The sequence below is a fragment of the Carcharhinus amblyrhynchos genome, chromosome 5, assembly GCF_965287045.1.
Source record: "Carcharhinus amblyrhynchos chromosome 5, sCarAmb.v2.hapA, whole genome shotgun sequence".
Taxonomy (NCBI): domain Eukaryota; kingdom Metazoa; phylum Chordata; class Chondrichthyes; order Carcharhiniformes; family Carcharhinidae; genus Carcharhinus; species Carcharhinus amblyrhynchos.
In genome coordinates, this window is record NC_137328.1 from 57,113,809 (window position 1) to 57,137,405 (window position 23,597).

General features: G+C 41.0%; 1 protein-coding gene across 2 annotated transcripts in view; it reads left to right on the top strand.

Moving 5' to 3' along the window:
• Nucleotides 1-1,229: 1,229 nt before the first annotated feature.
• The window catches only part of frmd3 (FERM domain containing 3), a 186,172-nt gene continuing 163,804 nt past the window's right edge, over nt 1,230-23,597 (top strand). For both annotated transcript variants that reach the window (XM_080189680.1, XM_080189681.1), the window contains exon 1: nt 1,230-1,479. In XM_080189680.1, the coding sequence (XP_080045806.1) occupies nt 1,375-1,479 (105 nt within the window). In that variant the 5' untranslated portion in view covers nt 1,230-1,374. The remainder of the gene's footprint in view (nt 1,480-23,597) is intronic.

Sequence of the window (23,597 nt, forward strand, 5' to 3'; positions counted from 1 at the left end):
CTCACAGCCAGGTCTTTTGGACTCTAGGATGCAGGTTATCCAGGGACATTTCCTTGTATCCAAATTGGGATCATATACAAAATCCAAACAAGCTCTGACTCGCCTCAACATGATGCTAAGAGTCACCATTGGCATAGCAGTATTTGTTTTGATATTAATTGTGTTGGTGATGGTGGTGATTAGCGAGGCTGAAAGGAAAATATATTTTCCCTTCAGAAAGGAAAAAAACTGAGGATGCTGAAAATCTAAAGTCGAAAATGCGGAAGAAAACAGCTGATCAAAAAAAAATCCCCTAGAGAACACGTTCAGTCTTTGGTGTTCCAGGGAAGAGTCTTGTAGCGAAAAGTTCTAAAGCTCCCCGCACATCGACTGGTTTGCATTCTTTCGATAGTTGTTGCCTGGCCTGCTGAGTGACTCCAATGTTTCTTTGAAAAAAATAAGGTATTTAGTTATACTGGGACGATATTCGCTAGAAGAGTTATGCAACCGGAGGGACAGGGCAAAGGGAACAGCAGAGCGATCGAAAAAAAGGCGGTTGGTGCGGATTAGTTCTCCCAGCCCCGGGTCTGCCACTGTAGTCATCTATAAATGCATCATGAAGAGCGCAGTGGTTGCTGACTGAATCCAATGCAAATAGGGAAAAATCAATGCGAACACAATTGCTTTCAATCGATAGACAAGCATGCCATTTTCAACATTTTGTTTTCAAATAAACCTGGCACAAAGTAGAGAAAGTAACATTGTAACCATTGCAGAAATTAGCAATGAGCGGGGAATGGGGGGGGTGGGAATAGCGGTGCTTTGATGTGGATGCGGGCAGCTGCTCCCCATCACTTTGCTCTTTGTTGTCCCTGCGCCGACTCAGTCCGCGCGCACCAGCCAGCGCGCGGGGCGCGTGCCCGTGAGCGGCGCACGGAGCGCTGTGATTGGCTGAGTCCCGGCGCTCGGGGCCGCGCCGCGCGTTCCCTCCCGCCTGAGCGCGCGCGCGTGCTGAGCGAGGAGGAGCTGGATCAATACAACAGAGAGCATCTTTCGTCCCTTCCAGCCGGCAGGCACACTGAACTGCAGCTCTCTCACACACACACAGGGCCAGCCAGCAGTGTGTGACTGACACCCTGGCATTATTCACCACTTCCTCTTTACAAATTCTCTTGTTGGAGTCTCCACCGTTCTCCCTAAATTGCTGTATAAATGTCAGCGAAATGTTGAATGAATGTCTGACAGGAGAGTCCGCTTGACGCATTCTTCTCCATGTGCTAGTGTTTTCTTCAGAGTACCATCCACGCCCAAGGCTTCCTCGGTGTAGTCGAGAGATGTTTGTTTTCCAGGTTGACGGCTTCTCTGGTTAACTCAAGAGGAATTAGAAGGGGAAGAATGAAAATGCTCCGCTTTCGCAGTTCAAGTATCAAGTCCTTAAGCCAAGAGATCAAATGTACCATCAGACTGCTGGATGACACTGAACTACCTTGTATTATTCAGGTACAGTCATGGGGCTGATGGGTTCAACATTGAGAAAATCCTGCCACAAATAAACTACTCGAAAGGTTCTTTTGTGCTTGGAGAGGTTTTCTACTCGAGGCACGAGTAATTTGTTTATTTAATTCTGAGCTCCCACAAAACCTTTTGTTCGTTTTCTCGTGATGAAGTAATATTATTCCACAATAAACGTAAATTGAAATTACACGATGAACAGCCAATTAATTTTATTATTGGCAAAGGTTAAAGACTCGGATTTTTTCTCCATCCTCCCGTATTGTATTACAGAGTAACAATGATAAAATTATTATTACAATGATGTTGTGATCGAAATGATAACGATTAATTTTTGCCATTCATAATCAGTATGTCCTTTGGTCGCGGTACATTTACCGGTATAGGCTTTCACTCAGCTGAAAATGTGTATATTTTTAAAATGGAAAGGTAATATTTATTTGTATGCATTGCATGAGAAGCACGTGTTTTTTTGTGGGTTTACCGTGCATATCCAATTTTTAATATTTCAAACCCCTCGATTTCTGAACGCTGGTTGGAATGATCGTGCCTTCGTGTGTGGAGGATTTGTTTTATCTTTGCCTTTTTTGCGCTTTATTTGCAACATGTGAATTATCTTCCAGTGGTCTGTGATATATGAGTTTAAGATAAATGCATTTTTAATGTATCAGTATTGCGTAGTCACAGTAATAAAGAGTGTTTTCATTGAAGCCTCAGATCACATTAAACACAACGGGAATACATTTCAGAAATATCCTGGTTGTTTCGATTTCACCACATTTAAGACATACATATATTTATAAGTATTTCCCCACTTGTGTTACCATTGTATTTTGGCAACATTGGATAGTTTACCTTACTAATATCCCATTTTGTATAAAATTAGCATTACAACGATGTACAGACTTTGATTGGTAAATCCATGCCAGCTAACAGAAATTACACAGAACTTCATGTTCATTTATTTGAAATAATACCCTTACCATCCATCCTGAGTAGATTAAACTATGAATAATTAATTTATCAAACAGTTTACATCCTTGTAATTGCAAATTAATATAGTTGTTAATCAACATTCTGAAGTATTTTCTTTTAAGTGGCTTTTATTTTTGGTGATTCATAGTTATCATTGTAGTTACCTTTGTAAATACTTTGTAAAGTTGGTCTTCCAAAGGTGGTCTGGAGCTGGCTTAATCATTTGTATTCTGATACATTAGAGCCAACATCAAAATGGGTCAAGATTCCTTTTCATAATATCATTCAAATGTGAAATCTATTATTGTAACTGACTTTGTGTCTAAGTATGATTGGGAAGTATGATTTTCTAATTGTTATCCAAACCCAAGGCCAATACACTTTTTGTTAATCCACATTAATGCTACTTGAGAGAAGGAAATACTTCTGTAAGATCTGAAGTGATCATTTATTTCACTGCTTTGTTTTTATTTTATGCACTCATACAGAGCATTTCAATGGAAAACAGAGTGCTTGAAGAGAGCTGGAATTTACATAAATCTAGACTTTCATTTCAATTCATTCTCAGGCTGTGGGAGTTGCTGGCAAGGCTGGCATTTATTGCCAACCCCTAGTTGCTCTTTGTTGAACCACATCGATCTTGAAATAGTTTAATGCAATGAAATGGCTTGCAGGCCACTTTAGAGAGCAGTTAAGAGTCAGCTACATTTATGTAGAACTTTAATGGTATTTTCTGATCCTGCCTGCTCTGGTATGGGACTTCCTTCCTGAGGCCAATGGACCTTTCCATCAAATTGTCCGTCCTACCCATGACAATTCTTATGAGCGGGACAGGAAAATTTATCTTGTCACATGTAGACAAAGCTAAGTAAGGTTTGTAAGTTTCCTTCCCTAAAGGCCATGAGTGACCCAGTTGGGTATTTATGGCAGTTTGACATCTTCATGGTCATTTTTACTGATGCCAGATTTTTATTTACACAGTTTTTGACAAGTGTATTCAAATTCTCAGTTACTACAGTAGGATTTGCACTCATTCTCTGGACTTTTGAATACTAGTCCAGTAACATTACCATCCTATTTTCACTCTCTGGGAAACTGCGCAAATGCCTTCAAGGTCCTTGATTTAATATCCTAACTTTTGACATTCTAGCATATCTGTTATTTATGTAACAAATAGAACGGGTACAGTGCATATAGCTAACAGATGCCTGGAGTGATTGCAAAATTGTAATATAAACCAAGCATTCCAATTATATTATAGATAAATGCTCGCTGGCCGTGTACCACACCGCATAGAATCGTAAACCACTCAGACCAAGACAGACTTATACAAAAAATGCCACACAAAAATTTAATACATGAAGTTAGTTCACATGGGATTAAGGATAATTTATTAGCTTGAATAGAGGATTGGCTAACTAACATAAAGCAGAGCATTGGGATAAATGGGTCTTTTTCTGGTTGGCAAGATGTAACGAGTGGTGTGCCACAAGGTTTGGTCCTCAGGCCCCAACTATTTACGATCTATGTTAATAACTTGGAGTGAAAAGTCTGACAACACCAGGTTTTAGTCCAACCTATTTATTTGATAATATACTCACAAGCTTTCGGGGTTAGCCGCTTCGTCAGGTGAATGGAGAGTTCTGGCCTCAGACAGAGCATATAAAGCACAGACAGTTTAGAGATTACTGATTAGAATGCGAATCCTTACACCTAACCTGCTGTTCAAGACCTGAAGTGGCTGATAAACTGTCTGTGCTTTATATGCTCTGTCTGAGGCCAGAACTCTCCATTCACCTGACGAAGGGGCTAACCCCGAAAGCTTGTGAGTATATTATCAAATAAATAGGTTGGACTAAAACCTGGTGTTGTCAGACTTTTCACTGTGTTTATGCCAGTCCAACACCGGCATACCCACATCATGAATAACTTGGACGCAGGTATAGTAGGTGTCATAGTCAAATTTGAAGCTGAAGCTAAAATTGGTGGGATAATAAGTTGGATATGGTTAGGCTAAGTAAATGGGACAAAATTTGGGCAGATGGAGTTTAACATAATAAGTGTGAGGTTATCAATTTTGGTAAGAAAAATATAAAGACAAAATATTATTTAAATGAAGAGAAGCTTTGGCACAGGAGTATCTGGATTTACTTGTGCATGAATTGCAGATAATTAGTATGCAGGTACAGCAGGTAATAAGGAAGGCAAATGTAATCTTGGCATTATTGTTAAAGGAATAAAATATATAAGTAGTGAAGTGTTGCTGCTGTTGTACAAAAACCACACTTACAATATTGTATGGAGTTCTGGTCCCCTTATTTGAGAAGGGATGCAGTTGCACTGGAGGCGGTTTAGAGGAGGTTCACTAGATTGATTCCAAAGATGAGGGGTTTATCTTATAGAGATTGGGCTGTTTAGGTCTATACTCCATGGAGTTCAGAAAGAATGACAGAGATCAAATGAAATGTACAAAATTATAAGGGGGATTGACAAAGTAGATGTACAATCTAGAACAGGAGGTCATAGTTTTAGGATAAGGAGTAGCAGAGTTAAAGAAAAGACGAGGAGAAGTTACTCCTCTTAAAGGATCGTGAGTCTGTGGAATTCACTACCCCAGAGTATAGTGGCTATCGGGACATTGAGTAAATTTAAGGAAGTGGTGAACAGATTTTTACTTAATAACAGTTTGAAGGCCTAAGATAAATGGACAGGAAAGAAGAGTTGAGATCAGCCATGATCGTGTTAAATGGCAGTGCAGGCTCTAGGGCCTAAATTGCCTATTCCTACTCCTAGTTCTTATGTTCTAAGTTCCTACCCTAAGTTAACTTATCTCAATCAGGAGGATCTACACGCCCTACAACAGACTTCAATTTCTATCAATTAAGGAGAGTGGCAAAAGGCAACTTTGCCCCTGATCACCTGAGTGACTGTAATGGAGGTTATGCATGCATGGTCATCAATTGAAGGTTGGATTGAGATCGACTATGATGTCCCTGTGGTCAGATAGCCTTTGAATACTCACTGTATAGCCTTACACATTAAAATCATTCTTTGGAGTAAGCCACTAGAAGCTGCTAGCATTCCTGCACCATATCCCAGTATAAACAATTACCTTCAAGAAGTATCCATGAGTTATCACCGACAAAAGAGAGAGAGGGAAATTTAAGAGAAATTTTAACTGGGGAGAAGTTACAGTGGTCACGGGGGAAGTAGGAATCTGCACTTGTACTTGCGACTAGGGCTAACATAAGCTGCAATATGTACAGAATGCATTTCTCCAACTGTTCATTCACACTGAAGAAGTGTGAAGTGCTTAAATCAGAACACTCAACAATCCTTCAGGAGTGTTAGATAACTAAGCGTTCACTAGAGTAGGAAGTTAAGATCATCTTGGTTTGTATGATTTAGGATTCTTTATTGTCAATATATTTGAGATCAGAGTAGATGGGGTATGTCAGGCATCGAACAATTGACAATTTATAATATGATCAGAATAGGTGCAAATTTAATACAAGAATAAAAATTAAAATAATGAAAGTTGAATAATGTAAAGTCAAAAGAAATAGTATACATATATCTAAATTTGAATTTGCATAAAACCATTCGTGTTTTAAAAGGATTGGCCCAGATTTTGCTGTCAAAGTAATAGTGAGGGTAATTGGTGTGTAAATGATACAACTTCAAGCAAGGACGTGCAGTTAAATATCTAATATCCAAAAAATGCAGACTGCTGTTAGCTTCACAGAAGCATATTTTCACTATCTACTACTTCTTTGAAATGCATTGATTGGCATGAAGTTGTGATATGTACGTGGTAGATATATAATAAACTTGCTGCAGAAATTTGACTCTACCTAACAATGTGGAAAATTTCCCAGGTACATCTTGCGACAAAAAAATTATCACCCCTGTATTCTGCTCTCAATCATCAGATAAAAGATGTTGTTGGCAGTGCTGTCCAGTGACTTACTCACGAATAAGCTGTTCAGCAATGCTTAGTTTGGGTTCTGAAAAGCCAACTCAGCTCTAGGTATCATTGCAGCCTATGTCTAGACATGAAAAAGGGAGCTGAATTCCAGAAGGGAAAGTGGGGCGGCACAGTGGTTAGCTCTGCTGCCTCACAGCGCCAAGGGCATGGTTTAATTCCTGCTTGGGTCATGTTTGTGTAAAGTCTGCATGTTCTCCCCATGTTTGTGTGGGTTTCCTCTGGATCCCACACAAACATGTTTCCTCCCACAGCCCAAAAGGCATGGTGATTAGATACATTGGCCATATTAAATTCTCCTTCCATGTACCCAAACAGGTGCCAGAATGTGCCAACTAGGGGATTTTCATAGTAACTTCGTTGCAGTATTAATGTAAGCCTACTTGTGACACTAATAAATAAACTTAAACTTAAAAAAGAAACCCTAGACATATTGAAGTCAATGTGAATCAAGGAAAGTTTTCCTGGTTGGAGTCATACTTAGCACAAGGTAGATGGTTATGATTGTGGGAGGTCAATCATCTCAAATCCAGGACATCACTTCAAGAAAACCTCAGGGCAGCATGCTAATACAAACCTTCTTCAGATGCTTCATCAATGACTTTCAGTTGTGGGTGCTGATGATTGCACAACGTTCAGTATCATTCAACTCAGAAAATGAAACAGTCTTTGTTCAAATGCTGTCAGGCCTGAACAACATTCAGCTTGATAATGGCAAGTAGCATTTGTACCAAGTTCCAGGCATTGACCATCTCAAATAATAGAGAACTTAATCTTCTCTCCAATGGATTTCCCATTGCTAACACCCCTGCTATCAATACAATTGGGTCACCAATGACCAGAACCTTAACTGGATCAAGTACTTAAATACTGTGGTTAGGTTAATAGGTCAGAGATTGGGAAGTAACTCGCCTCGTGACTCACCCTTCAAAGTCTTACCACCATCTACAAGGCAAAAGTCAGGAATGTGATGGAATACTCTTTACTTGCCTGGATGAATACCCCATCAATAACACCTGAGGCTGGACAGCATTCAGGACAAAACAGTCTGATTGGTACCACCCCATAAGCCATTCAATTCCTCTGTCAACATGGCAGCAGTGTGTATCATCAAGAAGATGCATAGCAATAAATTTGCCAATGCTTGCATGGTACTTTCCTCATCCTTGATCCCTATCACCTAGGACAGCAAAAGCAGTATGTACTTTAGGAGCACCACCATCTGTAAACTTCTCCAAATTACACACCACCCTGATTTGGAACTACAGTGCTGTTCCAGCTCTGCTGGGTCAAAATCCTGGAACCCCTGCCCAACAGCACTGTGGGTGCACCTGCACCAATGGTTCAAGAAGGTGGCTCAGCACCACCTTCTCAAAGGCAAATACAAATAGGCAACAAATGCTGGCCTTACCAGCGATGTTCACAACTGAAGGACAAATTAAAAAATACGTAAGACAATAGATTCCAAATTTTTTTTGACAACTGATGTCAGGGTAACTGGCCTGTAGTTCCCTGTTTTCACTTCCTCTCCTCCTACTGAAATAACCACCCTAAAGAGTAGCCACCAGTTATTATTCTAAATGAATTTTGAGGTAACTATGACCATGCAGTTTTGGGGACAGGAGAAGAATGCAGCAGCATGCTCAGTGTACTTTTTCCCCTTGCATTTCTCAATGCAGCACCCTCTTATATCTAAATAAAAATTGTGCTGTACTGCAGGCTGTTTACCTTAACCACACAGATTTCAGTGGAATCTGTAACAGATTTGTGGTAAGAGTTGACATTGCTCCATCTGCCCCAGAATTGGAAGCTAATGGTGTTGTGCGAGGCTGAGCCCAGGGATTCTACAATGAAGACTGCCATACCTTGAAGGAAAAGTCCTGTGATATATCCCAGCTCTTCCTGTAGCGTTGTCCCTCACAGTGATTGCAGCAGGAGAAGGTAGTTCTGCGACCCCTCCAGATGGTGGGATAATCGGGTGTGGAGGACTGGACATGGTTGAGAGACTCTATCCTTTCTCAGTGACTTGCACCGCAGCTCCATGACTTGGAAGGGCTGCATCGCTGGACAGCTAGCACCAAAAGAATGCTGCATCACTGGAGGGCCAGCACTGATGAAGTGGTGCACCACCAGAAGGGACTGCCCCCACCCTCTGCTTCATAATCAGTCTGTATCTTTTTCTGGTGCAGTATGAGTGTTGGGTCACTTTCTGAGCCTATCAATGGAACTGTACATGAGCATGGGATTTGTTCTATCAGTTTCTGGCACTGTAAGTGTTTGGGACTCATTCTGAATCTCCATTATGTCATTCTCTTGTCTCTCTCTGGATTACTGCTTGAGCTATAAGCAATTTAGCATAAAGTATTTAAGATCAGAGAGTTGAATGCATGTCTCAAAGATGGGTGCATGAGAAGTGGGTTTTGATTTGTGGGGCGCTGGCTGCAGCATTAGGGAAAGAGGGAGCTATATTTGTGGGATGGCCTTCCCCTGAAATGTGCTGGTATCTGTGTGCTGTGAGTTAAATGACTAAGGCTACTGTGAGGACTTTAGAGTGGGGGAGAGTTCATGTGAGAAAGTTAAAGAGAAAGAAGAAGGTATTAATGCAGGATAGTGATGTAAGGATGATGCCTAGAATGTAACAGGAGCGGACAGCATGTACAGATATAAGAATGTGCCATGATATTAGGTCATAGTTGGGAAAACTGTTAAAAAGGCAGAATTAAAGATTTTTTACTTGAATGCACATGGGATTTGTAACAAGATGAATGAATTGATAGCACAACTGGAAATAAGTGAGTATGCTATGATAGCCTTTACAGATGCATAGTTGCAAAGTGATCATGGCTGGGACCAGAACATTCAAGGTTTTCTGATATTTCAGGAAGACAGGAAGATTCTTCCTGAGATGGGATGATTCTGTTAATAAAGGATGAAATCAGTATGGAGTGAGAAATGTTCATGGTTTCAAGAAGGATCAAAATGTTGAATCATTTTGAGTGGAGTTAAGAAATAACAAAGGCAAGAAGTTACCAGTGGGAGTGGTTTGTAAACCCCCTGGCAGTAGATAAAAGACAGAGCAGAATGCAGATTAAATAATGGGGGCTTAAAAGAAATAATTGTTGCAGGTTTTAATCTTCCCATAGAATGGACCAATGAAATTGATAAAGGTAGCTTAGAAGATGAGGTCATTGAGTGTAATCAGGATGGTTTCCGAGATCAATATGTTTTTGAACCAATCAGGGAAAAGGCTATTTTAGACCTGGTAATATGTAGTGATGATGTGGAGATGCTGGTATTGAACTGGGGTAAACACAATAAGAAGTCGCACAACATCAGGTTAAAGTCCAACAGGCTTATTTGGAAGTAAATGCCACTAGCTTTCGGAGTGCTGTTCCTTCATCAGGTGAGTGGGGAGTTCAAGTAAAAAGATCAGAGTGATCATAACATGATAGAATTTTGCATTCATTTTGAGGGTGGTAATTTTGAGTCTGAAACAAATGCCTTCAATAAAGGCAATTGTGATAATAGAATTGGCTAAAGTGAAGTGAGGAAATAGATTAAAAGGTAAGATGACAGTGAAGTATAGACAGACATTTAAGGAGCCGTTTCATAACTCTCAGCAGAGATATACCACAGTGAGAAAGAAAGACTTGAGAAGGGTGCACCATTAGTGATTAACCAAAGAAGTTAAGGATGATATCAAATTGAAAGGAAAGATGGATAATGCTGCAAAGATTATTGGTAGTCCAAAAGGTTGGGAAAAAATTAGAAAGCCAATAAAGGGAGAAATTAGCGTATGAGAAATTAGTGAGGAATTTAAAAACAGACAGTGATACAAGTATATAAAAAGGAAAAGAGCAGCTAAAATGAACATTGGTTTCTTTAGGCAGTTAAATTGGAGAATTAATAATGGTAACAAGGGAAGAGCAGAGACTTTGAAAAGTATTTTTTTAACCTGCCTTCACAGAAGAAAACACAAAAAACTATTTATTTATTAGTGTCACAAGTAGACTTACACAAACACTGCAACTAAGTTACAATGAAAATAAACTGAGAATAATAGAAAAGCAGGGGACACAAAGGATGGAGGAACTTAGAACAATCACTCGATGAAAAGCTAATGGGACTAAAGGTTTACAGGTCCTTTAAACCTGATGGTCTGCATCCTAGGATCTTAAAGGAAGTTTCTGCAGAGATAATTGATGCATTGGCTTTCCTAAACTCTTTGGATTCTAGAAAGGTCCTTTTAAATGGAGAGAGACTGCACAATGTTGCAGTGCAGTAGAATGTAGCTGTCCTTGTACATGAGCCATAAAATGTTAGCATAATTAAATTAGGAAGGCAAGTGAAATGTTGACCTTTACTGCAAGGGGGATGGAGTATAACGTAGGGAACTCTTGCCACAACTGTATCAGGCAATTGGTGACACTACATCTGGGCTACTTTGTGTAGTTTTTGTCTCCTTGCATAAGGAAGATATACTGGCAAAGGAAGCAGTTCAGACAAAGTTCACTAGGCTTATTCCTGGGAGGAAGAATTGTCTTATAGGGAAAGATTGAGTAGGTTTGGCCTTATATTAATTGGAGTTTAGAAGAATGATCGAAATGAAACATTGGGAGTGGTTCTCCCAAAAGACTTTTAAGCGCTGAATTGACAGGAAAAGTGGTGTAATTCACAATTGTTTTTTCAGTGGGAGTTCAGATGCGAATCTCCCACACTCTGTGCAATGTAGAGGTCACATTTGTGAATATCTTTAAAAGCTTGGGGGAGCACAAGTGCAGTGGCCCCAATCTGTCAGATTGCACTTGCTGGCCAGCACAATCACTGGCCAGCCCAGGAAGCTCTCACTGCTGCCCCTCGTGACACTCTCCACAGTCCAATCATGGCCCACACAAGTGTTTCAGGGCCAGTCCTGACTCTTTCCATCCCCCTCCACCCCCCCTCCCCTCCCACCACTACCACCACCAAGCAGTGATGATTCCTGTCATCCCTCCAGGGAGGCAGACCACCTCTCCTCAGCGTGCCCTGATTGCTGGCCTCCCTTCAGCCCACACCAATCCTATCTGCAGAGTGGCACCGGTGGGCAGTGCCAAGGTGGCCCCTGGCATGGGCACTTTGCCCCTTGGTCAATGCCAGGGGCCACGGGCTGGCACTGGCAGGGTGCCCATGCCCAGGGGGCCCTATCCCCTTCTGCCCAATCCCCGGGGAGCTGTTGTTATCCCCCCTTCACTCCAGTGGGGTCTCGGTTCCCCGAACGTGAGGAGCTACTCTAAACCCCGCCGGAGTGAAATACTCCTGGTGGGGTGGGAGATGCTATCAGGCCCGGAGAATTCATTCCTGGGCCTGATAATGACCTTTAAAATAGATTTAAATCACTTACCTTAACTTCCCGCCGGTTTCCAGCGTGGTCCCGACAGCGCTTGCTCTCCAGCTGTCGGGAACGCATGCATGTCGGGATGGGAGAATCGGACGCATCATATTCTGAGGGTGCTTGATTGGGTGGATGCTGAGAGGATGTTTCCACTTGTGGGGGAATCTGGAACTAGGGGGCACGTTTTATAAAGAAAGGGCCCTTCAAATTACCCCAGTAAAGGAGAGGAATTCTTTTCTGAGGGTTACTCATCTTTAGAATCATCTTCCTTAAAGAACAGTGGAGGCTGGGTCATTGAATATGCTCAAAGCTGAGTTAGATAGATTTTTGGTTACAAGGCAATTAAGGGTTAGGAGGAACAGGCAGGAGAGTGGTGTTCAAGCCACAATCAAATTAGCCATAATCTTATCGAATGCTGGAACTGAAAAAGAGTCATTTTGGACTTGGAACATTAACTCCATTTCTATCTCTGTAGATGCTGCCAGATCTGCTAAGGTTTTCCTGCACTTTGTTTTTATTGCTACCTTTGGTGTTTCTCAAGGATCTATCTTTGAACCCTCCCTATGTTTTCTCCACATCCTTCCCCTTAGCGACATCATGCTAAAACATTGTTAATTTTCACATGTGCATTGACATCGCCCAGCTCTATCTCACCACCATCATTTACAACTACCCCACTGTTGCTAAATTATCAGACTGACGCCCAGTATTTGATAAACATAAACTTCCTCCAATTAAATATTGGGAAGAATTCAACTCCATTCCCAACTCTATTCCCTAGATACCGACTCTGTTCTTCTCCCTGGCAGCGGTCCAAGACTAGAGCAGACTGTTCACAATCTTGATGTCACATTTTACCTGGAGTTGAGCCTCTAACTACATATTTGTGTCAGTACTAGGACTGTCTAATTCTACTTCCATAACCTTGCCCCATCTCAACTCAACTGCTTCTGAAATGCTCGCTAATGATTATGTTTTCTTGGTAACAGCTCCCTCCCAATTCCTCATCCGTTCAAACACACACAAACATGGTGCTATCTAACCTTGTGATTTTGACCTGCCTGATCCCAGCCAGCTTTCTTTTACAGTGCGTTTCCGGAAGGCAGCTTCCAGAAATGCACAGGCAAGGGCAGGGCAAAATGCAATTGATGCACAATGGTCAAAATCTGTTGCGGCATTCCATGGAGACTCCTGGAAAGGAAGACTGTTGTCACCACATATCACCATCCCTCCCTACACCCTGGTTTCCTGCCTGGAATTTAAATCCAATGTAAATTGTTGCCTTCCAACTAGGTAGTGTCAAATGTAAAAGGAGAATAGCACATTTGTCACTCTATGAAGCTGTGGCATTTATAGATTCTGCCTGAGTGTGCAGAAGCTTACAATTTAAGTAGCTTGATATATTTGAATAATGGTGTGCTGGTCTTTTTTGCAAGTCAAGGCAGTGAGTGTTGAACGGTTATTTGATTCTGAACAGTATCACTATCCATCCAGATCCTGCCTTTTGCTGATGTTGTCATACATACCCACACATATAATTAGAGCTGCTGTTTGATATTCAGGATCGAGAAACCAGGGACAATGAGGTCAAATTCTGAGCATTTATTGTTGTCCTAGATAACATTAGCTAATGCAGCACAGACCAAGTTTTATACTATTTTTCTTGGCCAATGTGACTTAGCTACTCAGTGGATAAATTTGTTGAGTCATTGAAAAAGTGGAGCATGTACCTTTCAAGGAGAAAAGGCACAAAATGCTCCAGGGCCCAGGTAATGTTTCCTCACCATCTCTTTTGGCTTTGTTTGTCAGTTGGGAGTGGACACATGATCCTCAACCACAGCAAAAGGACATTTTCTCTGATTAAAAGTAGTAGTTGTTGAAGTAATGGCTATATTGTATACAAACATATTACAATTATTCTGCAATTCTTCATTATGTTGTATGGCTTTACTGTAAAAGTGCGTTGGAAAATATATATTGTAAGTCAAGAGACTGAAATAACTAAACCAATTTCTCTTGAATGATCTGTGCTATATTGAGTTGTAAGACAAGAGGTCCTGTAAACTGAAACATACTAATTTATTAACAAAGATTTCACTGGCTGTTTAAAAAAATCAATTAGGCTCAATGTTTAATTTTATTGTTACAGTAGAGTTCCTAGCACGAGCTGGTACTGCTTCTGGTCTTGGATTAATCATCTCAGTAACGTCTTGAATTGGAAAATAAGATCAATTCACATCGGACTTCAGCTCCTTTGTTGTCCTTGGCATCAATGAGGTGGTTTATGTTCCAAGTGCTTCTGTTTTCAATAGCGTTTCTGAATCACAATTAAAAATGAACACATTTATTAAAATTTTACTAATACATTGACTGAAGAAATTGTAGTTGGTTTTGTACTTCCAATTATATCTTATCAGTGCTTGGAATTCATAGGTTGCCGCGATTTTGAAATGTTAAGCTTATACACCTGGTATCTTTTTGTCGTATTATGTAATTTTAAAGCTCCTAAGGGTTATCACTATGCAAAGGGTTTGAAATAAAAATGCTGAGATTTACATTCTTTTTTCCTTTTAAGTTGTTCATGTTTTCGTTTAAAACATTTTGGGTGGGATTCTCCAAAAAAAAATTCTAAGTACCGAATTCGCATAAAAACTGGAGTAAATCCCACTGAAAAAAACAGGATCTCCCACACTATGTGCATCATAGAGTGCCTGAGTGGGAATTTTGCTAAGAATCAGTGGGCGAGGCTTATTCCCAGGGGTGAGGCCTGCAGCATAGTGCTGAGTGGGCCACTGCACATGCGCCAATCTGTCAGTGTTGAGATTGGCATATGTGCAGTCGTCCTGCTGCCAGCAGCTTGATCGCTGGCCGGCCCCATGAACCCATATCGCTGGCCATGTGATCCCTGCACAACCCAATTGCTGGTCTCCCAGATGTGTCCAGGCCAGCTCTGAGGCCTGCCCCTATCTCAAACCTCCCCCCGCTTCTCCCCACCATCCTCCACCACCGAAACCCGATGCCTGGCCTCGATTGCTGGCCTCCCTCCCTCTGTCACTGAGTGGCAGCAGGACCCGCCAACTCCACTGATTGCCCCCCCTACAGACCCTGTCCCCTCTGTCACCCTCTTGGCACTGCCTGATGACCGGTGGGCAGTGCCAAGGTGTGAGCCCTGAGCATTGCCAGTTTGTCCCTTTATGCAGTGCTGGGGCCAGGCTGGCGGGACCAGCTGGCAATGCCCAGGGGCACCCTGCCCTTACCCCTTACTTTTGGAAGCCCCCCTTTACTCCAGTGGGGTTGGGTCACCAGGTCCCTGCTAGTGGGGAGCTGTTGTAAACCCCACTGGAGTGAAGCGCACAGCGCTGATTTCTCGCATGGAGCTGATGATGTCGGAAATCTGGTGGGTGCAGACAAATGGAAATGTGGCGCCCAGCGGGAAGCCTGCTGATGTTCCCTGGCCAGCACAGTGGGCTGGGAGAATTGCTCCCTTAATTTTACTCCATTGTGGTTTGAAATACTGTTTCTATTTGTAAAACGCAGATATTTGATCTGGTATAAAAGTCAACCCCCTGACATTTGGCCTAAAAAAAATCTTAATTAAGTTGACCCTCGTTTTCAAGGATAAAATTACGTTGTGATTATTTATTGCTTATCGGTAATTATTTTGGTTAATTTGCTAAATGGCACTTGCGAGCACCTCTAGATTTTGCCCCTCCAAATTCTCGCAGTAATCTCCCAGCTAATCAACAACACCAATGTTTTGCCACATGAGCTATCATGATGTCTCTGAGAAGGAATAATAAGTACGCAGCTCAATTTAAGCTGGAGAAAATAGTGTTAAAATGGGTTAATGTGTATCAGCAAAATGGTTATATTATCACCCATGGAGTTAGCCGACACTATGCTTCAAAAAAAGATGACATTTCAGAATTCCACTTTGTGCCAAGTGGTGCACAAGGAAAGTGAAAAGGCACATTTTGGTTCAGTCTCTGTCACCTGAACTTGACGCTAAAATCTTCAAATTCCACCATTTTCATTGAGAGAAAAATGTGTATCGATTCGCTTACAGTGGAAATGGGAGTGAAACTGATGTTGTCATCCATGTTCACGAGAAAGGCTGAATGGATGAAGGGAGTTGCAAGAAATGGCTCAATGAAGTGTGGAAACTGGAATCAGGAGGACTATGCAAATAAAAACGTTTGCTCATCTGGGACATGTTTGAGTCTTACCTTTTCGATGATATATAGTCCAGGTCAACCACCACCAATGTGGCAGTTATTCCTTGTGATCTTATGCTTATGTGTATAAATAAACCTATCAAAGACAGTGCCCGAAAGATGTGGAACAGCTGAACTTTGGGAGACAAATAGACATTCACCAAGGGCAGAAATATGTGAGCCCTTACTAGGAGCATTGTGTCTATGGATCATAGATGAGTGGATTGAACTTGATGCCCTTTTGTCAAAGGTCATTTCTAAAATGTGGAATATTGAATGTGCTTGATGGTGCCCAAGACAATTACTTGTGGAAGGATGATGCTAGAGTTACCAATATTACAGTGTAATGATGATGATGAAGACACACTATTAAACACAGACTTTTAAACAGACCTATCTCATTAGCACTGCATCCATTTAGTGCCTCTTTTCACCCTTCGGCATAAATAATCCCTTAAGAGTGTAGCACCTTAGAATACTATTCCTTCAGCTGAGTCTGGTTCAAATTGATGGATGAAAGTTTATTCTCTGGCATTGTGGATGTAAAGACTCAAAAGACAATGAAGTTGTACAATGTAAATACATTTTGCTGTGATTTTTAAATTAACTACAAAATATATCACTTTGATTTCCCTGACAAATCTGCCACAGGAAAAGTTGTCCATTGATGGAATCTGAACAGTGCAGTAGGAATACTCTTTAAAACTGGGAGATGAAGTTCAAGGTGCTTCACTGGAACAGACTAGAACAATTTTTTAGTCTAAAATCCAAAACCAAATTCAACCTGGAAATATTTGTTTTCGTTGCATAAAACAAAAGAAAATTTTGAACTGAACAAAGATTTATTCTTAAAAAAAAACTCCAAGATAAAAATAGTTTTCCCTGCTGTTGAGTTGTGATTTTCTTTTAGACTGCAAATTTGATTCTTTCTGAACACTTATCATAATCCTTTTTTTTCAGTTTCCTGCAGCCCCAGGCCCTCCTCAATGCGTTCTTTCTCCATCCTGTGTTCTATCATTTCTGCCTGGTATCTATCATGTATTTAATTCTTATTGTTCTCTCCATACTGTTCTATTGTTGTGCAGCAAGTCAGGAAAGAGTTTTATTTCAAACACCCCTGGGTCAGAATTTCACATTGTTTGGGTGGAAATGCACCCACCTAGAAGCGTGTGAAATCACCCAAAAAGACATCAGGTGCACATCCCAACATTGTCACGCACTCGCACTATATTTCGGTCAGCAGATGTACATGAGAGTCTGAAGCACGCCAGCTGACAATCAAGTAGGCAATTAGCCCATTAAGGGACAATTGAATGTAATTTTCTGTGATCTGTCTGATTTCATGTTTGACAGGTGACCATTGGCCTTTGTTTTAGCTTTAACCTTGATCCTGGGCAGAATGAACTGTCTGGACTGTGATGAAGTTAAACAAAGGTGCCTGCAGCCTGAGGCTTGTGCTTGAATGTGCTTTCTAGACAACTTTTGCTTAGCTTTTCCTTCACAATTTATTTTTTATAGTCCAGCATCTCCCTGAGAGAACTACGCAGCAGCTGTCCCCCTGAAAGAGCATGTTAGAAGCATCAGCTAGCAACCTCTTTTTCCTTGGTACCCACTGTCTCCCCGCTGCCCTCGAAGACCTTTCCTGACTTGCTTTTTGCTATGGATAAAATCATGTTCCAGGGCTGTGTGTGTCCAGAGTCGCATTTTGCACCTGCTCCAGGGTCCACCAAGTGCTCACACCCACAGATGAAAAACTAAGGCCTTGATTTCTCTTCTCACCACGCAAATAAAAAGGTGGCTCTTGAATTTTGATTTCTCCCTTTATAAACAATGGCATTTTTTCTCCAACTTCTCTTTTGGGGTGATCCAATCCTATATTAGTTACTTTACAGTAACTACAAACGAGATAGAATAAAATTAGAAAGTTAGTTTATTTTACATACACTCAAATGCAGGGAGACATGTTGCTATGTAACCCCTGCTGCATTCACACAATAAAAGAGGGATAAGGGAAACAGAGGTACGAGGCAAAGATCACAGATATAATAAGAATTATTGTTTCAATTGAGTCCAGAGTCCAAAAACAACCCAGTAGAAAGTGTGGATGAAGGCCTGACAATTTAAACCTGGACGGAGCTCTGGTTCAGCTGCTGTTTTGTTGATGCAAGGTGGGAGACTGCATCCATTGTTTCACAAGACAGTATTATAGGTTCTAGCATCTTGGTGTTTGGTGAGGGAGAGGGGTGGTGGGGAATCATATGACATAACTACCACTTCCCCCCCCCACCCTTGGTTAAACAAATTATGCATATTCCTGACTAGATTCGTAACTTGGTTAGTGTTTCATCCTTAATTACCAGAGTTCAGGGTCCATGTTCCTCACAGATAGATTATCTCCTTTGGCCAGGCTTTGTCTCAGAAATGTAATGGGGCATTTATGCATTTCCTTAGAATTTAATTTTTGTAGTCTTGGGGGGGCCATTTTTTTAGGGATAACAAAGTTGCTGCAGTGTGGTTGGGTGAGGTCAGGGGTTAGGCGAGTCAGAGGTCAGTTGGGATAGGTTGAGTAGGCAGGTTAGACTGGGACATTCGTGTAAAGAAGGTTAATTGGTCGGTCAGTGGGGTTGCCAACTGGCCATTGAGTAGTTGGGTCGGGTTGCGGGATGTAATCAGGTGGTTGAAGTTTAGTTGAGTTGGGTCATGTGGAGATAGTTGAGTGGTTAAGGGGGGAAATTGGGTTGGGGATATTTGTGTCAGATTGGATTGGAGATGAGTTAGGTCTGGGGGTAGTTGGAATGGGGAGCAATTGGGTTGGGTTGGCAAGGTAGTTGGAAGGGATCAATTCAGGGTTGATCAGGGTGTTGTTGTGTCAGGTTAGCAGGACTGTCAGGTGGTTGTTGGGTGGCTGGGGTCTAGTCTGGGACGTAGTTTGTCAGACAATAGCTGGATGGCTGGGGGTGGGTATCAGGTGGTTGGGCTGTGGTAATTGGTGAGGTGACTTGGGGGTCAGTAATGGAGTTATCTAGATGTTTGCCCAGGTTTTAATCTGTCTAATGTTTCTTAGGTAACTATTCAGATAGGCATTGTGGAACTGTCTGAAGTTTCTAATTCTGTGCTAGACATTGTGAAAGGTCCAGGGAAGCAAGGGAGTTGCCCATTCAAAATGTAAAGTTCCCGTGCAATTTCCACTTAGTTCTGCATGTCAATACTTCCACAGAATCTCAATGAATATCTTCAGCCATTTGTTGGGTCTCCAATGATCTACAGATCGGAAAGTTTAGTTCATAGTGTGCAATAACGTTTATTTAAATAAATAGGAGAGATCTAAGTCATGTATCCAGTTTTGAAATGTTCATCATTATTCTGCAGCTGCACTGCAGTGATGATGCATTAATATTGTGAACCTAATATATTCAAAAGAATTCTTAAGATTACAGCCTTCACAGACACATAACTAACCTATTGAAAGTAATAATAAATTGTACTCATTGAGGGTAAGGTTTTTTTTTAGGTCACTTGGGTCCCTGGTATTTTCTTCATAGTCACTGGAGTAGGAGTCACTTCTGGAAAATTTCTAGTTCATGTTTCAACATGATTTTGGAATAATCACATATCTTGAGTTTTAGTCTGCTTGATGTCCAGGGTAGGCAAATCACCAATAGTTGAAGTAATTGATGGAGAGCTGCAGTTCACAGGCTTTGTTTCCTTTTTAAAAACAATAATACAATGATATACTATCCATCATTCATTATGGGATTTCTTAATGAGACTTAGAATAAATTATCACAAGTATTGAGACTATTATTAAAAGAGGAAGATGGGAAGAGAACTAAGGAAAATGCAGGTCTGTGTCAAATGTAGTTACAGTGTAATCTGCCTTAGGTAGCAGGCACAAGATGACTGAATTGTCTAAGTCAATGGTTAAAGCGCTTGAGGGATCAGCTAAAAGAATTTGGGAAAAGAGAGAAAGAGGAGAAAGATCAAAGAAAAGGAAAAGAAATAAACAAAAGATCAGAAGGAAATAGCTCATTCCTTGCTCTTTGCTGTGCCAAGCCATCGGTTGGAGGGCTATCTTTAAAAGATAAAAAGATACCAAGCAGAGGTAAGCAAGTAACGTGATTTCAAAAAAAGCCATGATTTTTGAGTGACAGGAATATTTTTGTCATTGTTTTAGTTGAGAGGTTTTGTGACTGAATGCTGCCCAAAGACATATGAACCCTGCACTTTATTTTACTTGAAATATGTCTTTGGAAAGATGCAGTGCCCAGACTTAACTGCAGTAAGATTTATTTAGGAATGACCAAAAATCACTGGAGCTTTTCTCCAATTTTGAAATATTCACCATTATTTACCAGCTTATTATTTCCTCAGAGCAGCTCTCGTATCAATACAATGGCAGTGACTGTTAGAATGTTCCTGGCCCATGCTTCTGAGAAATCATATGTGCCTTTAGTTCTGAGGAAGTCATATTGGAATCAAAACATTAACCCTGTTTCACTTTCCACAGGTGTTGCCAGACTGGCTAAGTTTTTCTAGCAGTTTCTGTTTTTATTTCGGATTTCCAGCATCTGCAGTATTTTGCTTTTCACTGTTTCAGTTTGTCTGATAGACGACGTATATTTTTTCCTGTCAGAAGAGTATCTAGCTTAACAAATCCAGAAATCTTGGATTAGGATTGGGATTTCATGAACGCTGAAAGGAGTTATCAGTTGGGCTATCAATTTCGGTACCTGCCCACCCATTGTTTAATGGGGACCTGGTGGACAGGGAGGTCATGGGCTAGCATTTTACATGCCCACCCACCGGATTGCCATGAAATTTAGTCCATAATATTATTTTTGAAATGCTATTTGCATGTCAGAATCATGTATTTGTACCATTGTGGCAAAGGAAGGATTAATTGCAGTGGGATTGCTTGCTGGATCTTAGTCACAGCTATTTCTCACACTGCTGAACATTGCATGGAAGCCTAGAGTTCCACAATAAAATCAGAAAATGCTGGAAATTATCAGCAGGTGTAGAAAAAAACCAGCATTAATGTTTTAGCTCTGATATTTTGACAGAATTTTTGCATTCCAATGAAAGAGCATCAACATGAAATATTGGGCGGGATTTTCCCACTGCGTTTGCCCCAAGACTAGAAGTTCCCGCTCAAGCTCAATAGATTTTAAATGGTCCGTCTAATTTCCTGTCCCGGTATGATTTCTGCAGCGGACGGGATGGGAAATTTCTGGCCATTCACTATGTTTCGCTCTCCATCGATAGTGGCAGACTTGCTGTGTATTTCCGATGTTCTCTGTTTTTATTTCAGATTTCCAGGGTCTGCAGTATGCAGCATTTTGTTTTCAGATTCAATACCTATACCTGTTGATTTGAGATGCATGAGAAAATAAGTGGCAATGGACAAATTTCCAGCGTGCAAACAACTCTCTCCATCAGTGGCTTGTACTGTTTTTGGTAGCTTCATGAAGATTTTATACTCTAAATTACTTTTAGAAACTGAAGAATGGAACATCCTCTTCACTAATGTGGAAAGTTCAGTTTATTTTATCCTTTTAGAGAAGCATCCTTGAGCTGCTATTGTCTGCTAAGCAGCTAGTTCAGAATGCTCTTAGAGGGAAATTGACTCATTTTCAATTATAAAAATATTGTTCATGAGCTATGGATGTCACAGGCTAATCCCTAATGGCCCTTGAGAAAGAGTTGGTGAGCTGCTGCCTTGAATTGTTGTAAGCTATATAGTATAGGTACGCCCACTGTGCTGTTAGGAAGGGAGTTCCAGGATTTTGATCCAGCAACAGTGAAGAAACGACGATATATTTCCAAGACAGGGTGACAGGTAGGTCAGCTTTCAGGTGGTGGTTTCCCAAATGCATCTGCTGCCCTTGTCCTTTGAGGTGATAGAGTTTGTGGGTTTGGAAGGTGCTGTGAAAGGAACCTTGTGAGTTGCTGAAGTGCATTTTGTTGATAATGTACACTGTTGTGACTGAGAGTCGGTGGTGGAGGGTGTGAATGTTTAAGGTGGTGGAAGGGGTGGGATGCCAGTCAAACAAGCGGCTGTCCTGGATGGTATTGAATTTCTTGAGTGTTTTTGGAGCTGGGGTCACCCCAGACACGTGTATTCCATTGCACTTCTGACTTGTGCCTTGTAGATGGTGCAAAGGCTTTGAAGAATCAGAAGCTGAGTTAATTTCCTCAAGTCCCAGTCTCTGACCTGTTTTTGTAGCCATAGTACTGTCCAGCAATGGCAACCCCAAGCATGTTGATAGTGGACGATTCAGTGATGGCTATACAGTTGAATGTTAAGGGAAGATGGCTAGATTCTCTTTTGTTGGAAATAGTCATTGCCTGGTACTTACGTTGTCCTGGTCTTTATGCATATGGACATGGACTGCTTCAGTATCTGAGGAGTCATGAATCACAGAATTGGTACAGTGCAGGAAGAGGCCATTTGGTCCTTCCTGTCTATACCAGCTCTCCGAATGTATAACTCATCTAGTTCCATTCTCTGCCTTCTCCCCTTAACCCTGCACATTCTTGCTTTTCAGATAACAGTTTAATTACCTTTTGAATGCTTCAATTGATACTGTCTCTACCACACACTCAGGCAGCGCATTCCTGACCTAGCCACTTGCTGTGTGGAAAGATTTTTCCTCATATTTATATGTCACTTATGCTGAACATTGTGCAATCATCAGCAAACACTCCATTTCTGACATTATGGAGGCATTGATCAAGCAGCTGAAAATGGTAGGACTCTATGCTGAATAACTTCAGCAGCAATATTGTGAGAATGAGATGATATTCCTCTGATGACCACAAACAGCTTCCATCATTCTTTTGCAGGCAGCGATATGGTCCTTGGATCATAGAAAATTAGTCTTGGAGGATTTATATGCTTCAAGTAATTTTATTTCTGGATTTTACTTGAGGTGTTTGCAATTAGCCAGTGTTGCCTTTTTTCTGGAACAGTGTTCTTTTATCTAAGAGACCTGAACATAAATCATACCCAGACTATTGGATGAAAATCTGCTGTTTTCTTCCTGTAAAGAGAAATAAAAATCATTCTTGCTGCTGCAATGTAATTTAATGGGAATAACTCTATGGCAGCAAACAAGTCAGAATGATTACATCATCACCAATAATGCAGCGCATATATATGCACTTAGGTAGGCTAAATCAAATTCCGTGTCCAACAAAGATTTCAGACCAACAGCTAGTTGGTGTTAGTCACTTTATGGAACAAAACATTCCAGTGTTGCATCAGAAGTTGGAAGAATGCAGAGAGACTAAAATCTTGCTGACAAAATTGCCAGTTTCCAGCTATTCATCATCAGACAGTAGCAAAACATGAGTACCCATCAAATCATATCGGCAACATGGATGAATGTCCGTGAATTTTGGCATGCCCAGTGGCCAAACTGTGGAATAGAAAAGTTTGAAAACAGCTCTAATGAAAACAATAGGTCATAAGACAATATATATGATAGTACTAGTCTGCATGGCTGACTAACAAAATTAAAGTCCATGATAATTTTCAAATGTAAAACCAGGCTGAACA